The sequence below is a fragment of the Vidua chalybeata genome, chromosome 3, assembly GCF_026979565.1.
Source record: "Vidua chalybeata isolate OUT-0048 chromosome 3, bVidCha1 merged haplotype, whole genome shotgun sequence".
In the NCBI taxonomy this organism is placed as follows: domain Eukaryota; kingdom Metazoa; phylum Chordata; class Aves; order Passeriformes; family Viduidae; genus Vidua; species Vidua chalybeata.
In genome coordinates this window covers 94,669,082-94,678,676 of record NC_071532.1, presented here as the reverse complement: position 1 = coordinate 94,678,676, position 9,595 = coordinate 94,669,082, and the positions used below count along the sequence as shown (strand labels likewise).

General features: G+C 36.1%; 1 protein-coding gene across 1 annotated transcript in view; it reads right to left on the bottom strand.

Annotated features, from left to right (window-relative positions):
* Nucleotides 1–1,655: 1,655 nt before the first annotated feature.
* The window catches only part of SNTG2 (syntrophin gamma 2), a 207,030-nt gene continuing 199,090 nt past the window's right edge, over nucleotides 1,656–9,595 (bottom strand). The window contains exons 16-17 of the mRNA XM_053937530.1: nucleotides 9,237–9,347; nucleotides 1,656–1,806 (exon numbers count right to left, since the gene is read on the bottom strand). Coding sequence (XP_053793505.1) covers nucleotides 1,675–1,806; nucleotides 9,237–9,347 — 243 coding nt within the window. The 3' untranslated portion in view covers nucleotides 1,656–1,674. The remainder of the gene's footprint in view (nucleotides 1,807–9,236; nucleotides 9,348–9,595) is intronic.

The following is a 9,595-nucleotide window of genomic DNA, read 5'->3' as shown; positions in this document are numbered from 1 at the left end:
TATCACATTTAATAAATACTGTTTTACCCAGAGTTAGCATGCCTCGATGCAAACAACACTGGAATCCTAAACAACACTGGAATTACAAGCAGAGTCTGCACTGTTCAAATTAATTTCTCTATGGATAACACTTAGAAACAAGTAATCCTCCTGGCAGGATAAAACCACCTGTATCAGACACTTTATTTGTGCCTAAGCTTTAGGTGGACAGAGAAGCATCTGTTCGAAGTGCCTCACTGCAGTCTGACAAGACAGCTTAAGACCCGAAGGAGGGAATTTAGCTGACTAAACTTAAGCACTGAGTTCATGTAAAAACACTCCTCACTTGAGACCTTTTAAAGGCACCAACCTCTTTTCGTTAGACTATAGCAACTTTAGGCTATAACTTTATCAGGACACCCAACAAGATTCCTAAAATTTAGGGAGGACTTTGATGAATTCACTCCTTATCCATGGCATCTACTTAAGGTATTCTACTTGTTTGATTTTGATTGTTTTATTTTCTTGATGCTGCCTCAAAAGTACAAGTCAGAAAAACTGAAACTTCTATCACAAAAACCTGCAATATCTGGTATCACTTACAGGGAATATGCCCGAAGACTAAAATGTCTTCTTTTTCAATCATTTTTTCAATAGCAGGAAATTATCTGTGCATTTAAGATTATGATTTCCGAAGGAAGGTTAGGCATATGTCAAAAGTAAGATGACTTTTTTTTTCCTCAAGAAGGACAAAATCCACAATTCTTTAATAAGAATCAAGGTTAAAGCTATAGGAAAAAGAAGACAGATGTCCCAGAAAAATATTTATGTTTTGTTATGTTCATCTTATCTTGGAAGCATGCTCCTCCAAATAAAAGCTGTTCCCAAGCATACGGAGCATTACATCAAAGGATAGGGTCAAGTCAATCTATGAATGAATAAATGAATGGTTCATGGAAGCTTTATTAAAAGACAAGAAAACCCTGTGGCAAGTTTCTTAAAACTAATTGTCTATAGTCAGGCTTCTTAGCTGAGTCTAAAGCGCTTCAGAGTCGATACTTAAACACATTCTTAACATTACCTCGCACATACACTGGGGCTACTGAGTATTCTTAGAGCCAAGCATGTGCTTAGCTATGTTCCTAGATCTGAAATAGCCTATTTAGTGTTTTGCAAGAGCTAAACTCTCAGGCCTTGAAAGAACCCAACCACAGAACTACAGTTTTTTAAACATATAGAAGGAAGATGAAAGTTCAATTCCTACAGCAGTTGTCTTCAATAATTACTTCTTTTCTGCAGTGAAGACTGTAGTAATTGTTTGTAAGCCCAACACTTTTCAAAACAGACTTAGAGGCCAAACTTTGGACATACACTTTTCAAATGTTACTCCACATTACTATGTAATAAGTGGTAGCATGTATCATCATGAGAACAGAAATCAAAATTACTGTAGAAATATTACTGAATGAATATTCACTTGGAATTTTAGATCAATGATGAAGATAACAAAGTTTGACTTAGCATTTTTTAACTCATAGATTCAAAATATTTATCAGATTGTGAAAACTCTGAACATTACAGATAACACAACTATAGGCTTCTTATAAAATCACCAAGTTGCAATATTGTGAATGAAATAACTACTTTTGTTAAGAAAATAATTTATTTTCCATAGTCACAACATATAATCTAGTTTCAGTTACTGTACATATATTTTCTTGCAATACTCTGACTGTCTATGAATATTGGATCCACAGATGCCACTTTTGCTGCTATAAAGGAGTGAATACAGTGTAAAACTGCCGTCAGATCCTGAAATTCAAGTTCCTGAAAGAAGTAAGAGAAAAAAAAAGAAAAAAAAAGAAAAAAATCAATTCAGGTTTATAAACATTATACATGAATAAAGAACAGACCATTTAAAAAGCAATAATGGCTTTAACATGTAAATTGAATTTTTATAGGAAACTGTAAAATTAAAATTGTTAAGAATAAAAGCTGTATATCCATACCTTGTTCACTGGCAGTGGCATGTATCAATTTAGTTTTCACTCTGTGATACTTTATTCTTTACATTATACTCAGTTCAACTTGAAAGAACATTCAAATCAACTTGAAAGAACATTCAAATCAACTTGAAAAACCATTCAAAGTCAACTTGAAAGAACAGTCAACTTGAAAGAACATTCAAATATTGCAACATAGAATAATTCAGGTTGGAAAAGATCTTGAAAAATCACTGAGTCCAACTATTAACGCAGGACTGCCAAGTCTACCAGCAAACCATGCCACTAAGTGCAACATCTACACTTGACATATCTCTGGGATGGTGACCCAACCACTCCCCCACATAGCCTGTTCCAATACTTGACAACTTTTTGGTAAAGAAATTTTTTCCTAATATCCAGTCTAAACTTCCCCTGGCACAAGCTGAGGCCATTTCCTTTCATCCTATCACATGTAACTTGTTTGAGGCAGTTATAGAGAGTGGTAAGACCTTTCCTGAGACTCCTTTTCTCCAAGCTAATGATCCCCAGCTCCTTCAGGCACTCCTCAAATGTCATGCCCATCCAAGCCATCACCTTTCTTAAAGTGAAGGGCCCAGAACTGGACACAGCATTCCAGGTGTGACCTCACCAGTGCTGAGTACAGAGGGACAATCCCTGCCCTGCTCCTGCTGGCCACGCTATTGCTGATACAGGCCAGGATGCCATTGGCTTTCTTGGCCACCTGGGCACAATGGTTCATGTGCAGCTGCTGTCAACCAGCACCCCCTTTCCCACCAGGCACCCTTTTCCCTGATCCTTTCCCACCAGGCACCTTTCCAGCCACTTTGCCCTCAGCCTGCAGCACTGCCTGGAGTTGTGACCCAAGGGCCGGACTCGGCACTCGGCCTTGTTAATCATTATTAAAGTATTTGACAAATAATGTTAAGGCTGTTTGAGGATGATGAGGTATTAAGAAGGGTAGGCTGAAGAGATCACATCTTTGTCAGCCTATGAAGGAGAGATGAGACGCCAAAGGCAGGGTGAAAGATAAGGTGAAGTCACACCACACCCTAATGATACAAACATGACTAGGTATGAAATTCAGATGCCCTGATTCACAAAGAAAGGCAGAATTATGCCTAAACAGTTCTCAGATTCGCTTGACTTTTTACATATATTTCATCTTCTGTGCGTAAGTTAACTTTCTTTTTCCCTATGAACCCATACATTAATAGAGGATAGTCTGACACAATGACATGTAAATATAATATAAAAAACAAATATCATGTAAAAAACATGTTCAATTTAAGTGATATCACTATGTGTAAAGTCTGCAGTCAGTGAATATATTATGGGGACACTTGAGACAGTTTTTGGTTTGAGCAGAAGACTATTTTCAGCAATCTGTTAGCTAACTAGTTGTTTGTTGAGGCACACTCTGTATGCTTGCTTTTAAGCAAAAGGCAAAGCATTGCACTTCTACTTTTTCTGTAACAGAATTTTATAATATGTTCTAAACAACATTGGCCCAAACAGAATATTTGGAATTCAAACTTACTGTCCCAGAAAAGCTCACCATCGCACCATTTTGCTATCCAAGGCCAGGTATTTACTAGGCACAGGTAGTCCTACTACTAATGAATTGTTCACTAGTATTTTTAGAGCATGATTTTGTGACCCTATTTGGGGCACAATTGGTAAATTTTTGGAAGTGGAGAGACCTGCAGGCACAGCCTCTTCGAGGAGAGACCAGGGCTGCCCTGTGCCAGATACAGCAGGTTCTAGCCATGTCTAACTAATGCACCACCAGGCATGGCTCAGCCCCACAGTGAGGAGGGGTCCACCAGGGTAAACGTAGGTGAGAAAGGGCAGATAATTCCCCAAAAAGGTAACAAGACCAGTGAAGTAGGGGGAGCTCCATGGCAGAGCAGGTAACACCCCTCAAGAGACTGAAACTGATGGAGAAGCCATAGTGGAGCAGAGGAAAACATGAGTGTATTTGAGCCTATGAGATCTTTGTCCTAAATTTTGGGGGCAAAAAGCTCCTGTTTTTTCAATTTTAACTGACATTTAACTGACATTTGAGGAGCAAATATGGGAGGAGGTTTCTTAAAATAAATTTTATTGAGAGATGTTGACTTTAAATATTAATATAAATTAATATAAACACTTCCAGGGGAAAAAAACCCTCCAATGCCTCTATTTAAATCTCCTTATCTAAGTTTAATAAAACTAAAATTATGTACACAGTCATGATTATTAATGAAATCTGAAATATTAAATAATACAGGTCTCAATACATAAGTTTTGTCTCAATCAAATGTTTTACATCTACTGGAATTCCATCTTCAAAACCAAGAAATTAAAAAATATGACCATTCCAATTAATCTTAGATTTGCTCCAAAATCAACTGAAATCACGCAACAATTTCACTTTAGGTTCTGAAATTCAACACACTGACCAAACACAGCCAAACAAACTGAGAGAAAGGAGCCCATCATAGAGTTCCAATTTCTCTACTCCAGCTTTATGCATTTCCAATCTATAAATATTTATGGAGATAAGCAAACAGAGGTAACCTAACAGAGACTGTAGACAGGATTTCAGACTGCTCTTACAACATTATTTGGAGAGCTTTGGGTTTAGAAAAAGGCAAAGACAGGAATATGTCATGACTGTGAATCAGTCTTTCCCAATGTCCCAACTGCAGAGTCCTCTCTGTTTCCATCCCAGTTCAGAGAATGGATCAACCTGCAGCAGCCCCTCCTCTGTATCTGAGAGAAGTTGTCTAATGTGTTGTGATTAATCTTTTGAATACTAATATGCTCTTGTTTCTGTAAGATATAATCTACATAGAGGTGGAAGACTAGCAGTAACACTAAACCTACGTTTCATGTGACAACAATGCTACTTTCCGCACTTAATACTGCAAGTGGATTATTTTCAAGAGTGGTGCCAATTTTGAAAAGTTATTACAGAGCTGAAAAGCAAAATGTGTGGCATATAAGCACTCCTCATGCAATTTACCAGCTGGTTCAGTCCTCTTGTCTCTCACATCTTCACTATTTTATGTTAGGTTCCTGCAAGGATGAGCAATCCTCTGGGATCATAAAACAGGAGCAGAGCTCTGGAGATGTTGTCTTGCAGACCTCAGTTAGATGTGGCCACCCATGGTGGCATCAGAAAAGTGGGGCTCACCTGAGGCCTTGTGCACTAGAAGCTTCCAGAAATGCAGCTAATTACAGTAGTGTTTGATCAAGAAGACCAGTAATGGGATAAGGCTGTGGAGCTTTGTGTCTGAAGGATGTCTGATCAGTGCTGGCTGCCTTTGCAATCCTGCAGCCAGCTTTGCAATCTAGTCAGGTGTAGATAATGAGGAATAGTCATACATACCTAAGGATAAGCTGGGGTAAGGATTTGCTTCCATGTAGATTACAATAGGGGAAGAGGACTGGGGGTTTATTTGAAAATATGGATTTAGTAAAAGATAAGAATGGCTTTCTGACTTGGGAGCATGTAGCTGTTGCACAGTCTGAAGACTGGGACACAATTTGTCTCTTTGCTATCTTGAATAAAGTTTTATAGGTGGAAATGCAGCGTCTCTAGCTTTGGAAGGTAATATGTATTCTTCCTAGAAAATAACACCAGTGACACTTCTTTCAAACAAATACATTGCTCTGATAGTTTATTTTTTAAAGTAACATTTGTCTCTGTAGTCAGGCAGATGAGTAACTGATAATTTTATTTGCGCTATACCATCTAACAGCACCCTTATGTTTGCTTTCCTTATCTGAGTTTGCTGCTTTTTTTCTTTAATTGAGATTGTCAGTTTTTAAGGAGAATCTGTGCATGTCTAATATTTCAATAACCAAAGCTCTTTCAGTTTATTGTATGTACTGTAATAAGTAGATTAAGTACAACAAAGGCACTGGAAGGAAGACACTGAGAGAAGAACATAAAAGATTGGATTAAAGCAGTGGGAGGACAAGACTGCAAAACTTCCAGCGGGTACTTAAAATATAAAAAATGAGCACACTGCACTGACCTCCTTCACTGCATGTGCACAGCCAAGGAAGAAAAATATATGTTCTTATTTCATCCACCCACTAGTAGAGTTGGATTTATTACATATCATAAAGAGCCTGACAGGCCTGTTGCATTATTACTATGCATGCAATTTTACTGAGAACTTCTGAGAGCTGTTGAATCACTATTTGAACACAACATGAGCCTGTATCACATGAAAGGCAAATAATGGAGAAGCTGACAGTGTTATTGTGCCCTGTGCATTTCACGACTTTAAGGACACTGCTAAGCCTCAGTGTATGTTATTTGTTGACCAGAGCAGAACTGTTACCGCTGTTTTGTTCAAAATATGTTTTCCAATCAGACTGATTTTTTTTTTAGTTGTTGTGGGTTTTGTTGTTGTTGTTGGTTGTTTGTTTGTTGGTTTGGTGTGGTTTGGGTTGGGATTTTTACTTCAGGTTAAAAGCCCAGATAAAGATATCCAGGTTTTAGCTGCAGACAACATCAAATTCAAAATGGAAACCAAAATTCTAAATCTGGCTCAATATATCAGCATGTATAGCAGGGCTTGGTAGCCATATCATGGATGAGAAGAATATGCAAGGCTCTTAAGTTATCTTCTTGTTATATACAAGAAATTTATGAGACCAGCAATATGGTCTCTAGTTGAGACTTCAATATGTCTCACAATACTCTATTGACCACAATGGTTTATTACATTTTTTCAATAAATATTTAAGACTAAGTAAGATGAAAAGAAAAGGAAATGCTCAATTCAATTATGCTTGGTAAAAAAAGTCTTATTTTTCAGATATATAGCTACAGTTTAGCAAAGGGAAATAAAGCATTAATACAAATCTGAAAAGTATTAATCTTATATTTTTTTTTGATTTTTTAGAGAAACCTTGAGAATTTGGGTAAAGAATATCTACTAAGAATACTTGTAATTGCTCAATACTAAATGCAGGGTAAGTTCAGGGAAGTACTGAAGTGGGAAACTATAAGAAGTTGTAGGGAATATGAAGAACCTGAAGGAGAAACAACTGACAGGAATCTTTTCCTTATTATCTCCTTTCAACAGAAAACTTTTTAAATGGAGGAATGTACTGTTCACCTAAAACTAAAATGCACAGGAAGAAGTACTTGGCTTAAAATTTAGAAGCCCAAATAGAAGAAGAAGAAAAAACATCACATCTAGCCTGTAAAGAAGACACAAAAAAAGAATTCAAGTGTGATTTTTCTTACCCCCAAGAATTCATAGTAATATAAAATTAGATAAACTTTGGAAAATTCTTTTGCAGCCTTGACTCTCTGTTTTCCACCAAGGGAATGTAAGTCATCTGCTTCAAGCTTTCTTTTGTGCACAGTGGCTCATTTACCCAGAAAAAATGAAACTTCTATTATTTGATAACATTTTTGTTTCTCGTTATTGGCTGCACTTCACTGTATAGCACCGTCTGGCCCTATGAAATCTCTTTCAGTGCAATAAGCAGACGCAAATACTGGATTGTACTATGGGTATTAGTGCTGGGCATTTTCCAGCCAGCCTGTAACTCACAAGTCTAAGAAATCATACCATTTAGGTGGTGGGCATACAGTTGATTATATATGCCAGTTATCTGAAGTGGAGAGGCTGCACAGTTGTATCCCAGTCCCATTTAAAGTGAAATCCTAGTGGGTACATTGCACTTTGCTGAGACAGTTGTAAAAGGTGTAATCATTGAAATTCTGATAAATCCTCAGCTACTTAGTAACAGCCTTTCCTCTGGCCTTTAATGAGCTTTTTCTGGGATCTTCCAGTACTTGCAACACATATGTACTTTTAGGTACATAGCCATTAAGAATTCTGTATGAACCAATCCCATATCAATTTCCATCTGATACTTTCAAAGTGAATTTTGCCAACTACAAGATGTTTTCATTAGAGCTATGTAAAAGAATAATTTTAATGTTTTAACAAATCTGTCTCCTGAACAAAATTTACTGCAAAATTATCATAAGGACTCATTTATAATAATTTTACAGATAACCAATTTTTCATAAAAATGCTAAAATTTACAATTTTTCTATCAGAGTAAAATCGGGTAAAACCGATTAAAAGCAATCTAATTTGCACAAAAATAAAAAGAAAATAAAATTTTAAAAATCAGATGTTTACCGCAACAGAAAGAGGAATGATACAGTATTAAAGTAATAGAATTACTTTACAAGCAATGGAATTGCAGCCCTTGGCTAATCACACACAGGAACTATCTAATGATTTAATGCACAGAGATACACAAAGCAGTTTACGCATGAGTACAATCTTCCTGTCTGACCTGAAACAAGTTATGTAAGCTCACTGCAGCAGATGATCACATATAAAATGAAGACAGCAGTCCTTTTCTGTCTCCAAGGACTACTGTGAGAAATGAAGTGGAAATGGCCTGCTACTAGACAAATTATTATACATTACCTTTTGTAACAGCTATTATAATATCTTTTAAAGTAGAGCCAAGAGGCAACTTAGCTCAAGCTTGCTGATGAAATCCTGAATAATTTACTAATACAGATGTATAAAGAAGGATATATTGCATGTACGGTAACTTTATGATAAATAAGGAAGGTTATAGACTTTTTCCTTACAATTATTTTAAACATTAGAAGGATAGGCAACATATATCTTTTGTGTATGGTCAATATAGAAAAATACCACTTTATAAGTGACTTTAACTTGTACAACTCCAGTTAAGAGTATTTGAAAACTTTCATAGGTCTTCAGATACTTTTCTCTTGTTTCACTGGCTTTTGTCAACCAAAACCCACTTGAACAACACTCTTGTCTTCCTTTTCTATGCCATATCATGCCGAAATTCTCCTCCTTTTTAAAACCACATAACTGAAAAGCTCTATTTTTTTAATTCAACAGCAAGCTTGGGATCAAATTTTATTTTTACTTTATCTTTTTTAAATGCAGTTTTTAGATATATCTACTGTAGGTTGACAGAATAACTTTAGAGGAATTATCTTTCTAGAAGAGTAAAATACTATCATAACACAACTTAATAATAGGCTTGTAGAAATAGTAAAATAAATTTATGGGTATTACATTGCTTCCATTTATTGTGGAGTTTCTAAAGAATCAGCAAAAAAGGATAAGCTGTGATGTGTTCACAATATGTGTATCCCAGTAAATGGGATTTCCGATGCCTGGACAGTAATTTTATGTCATGTTTAACTAAACTGAAAAACAGGATGTTGCTTACCTTTGTCTCAATTTGTTTGGTGTCTAGATTTTGAAAAAGCAGCTTTACTCTTGTTTTCCCATCATCTGATGAGCCTTTGAGCTGAGAGAATTTAAACCTCCACAGCACATTCTAAAGAAAAAGAAATTTGATTAAGGACTTTGCTGCATGTTTTTACCTAGAACTATAGAATGATGATCAATTTACGTGTACTAAAATAAAGCACTACAGCAGTAATGTAGTGCATGATAATTGGCTCTTTGCATAGCAATTAAAATTAACATTTCTGTACCCTTTGTGAAAGCAAAAGATGCAATATTAAAATTCATTAATTAAACTATTTTGAAATTCTCTGAGATATAAATGTTTCAATTGCCTAC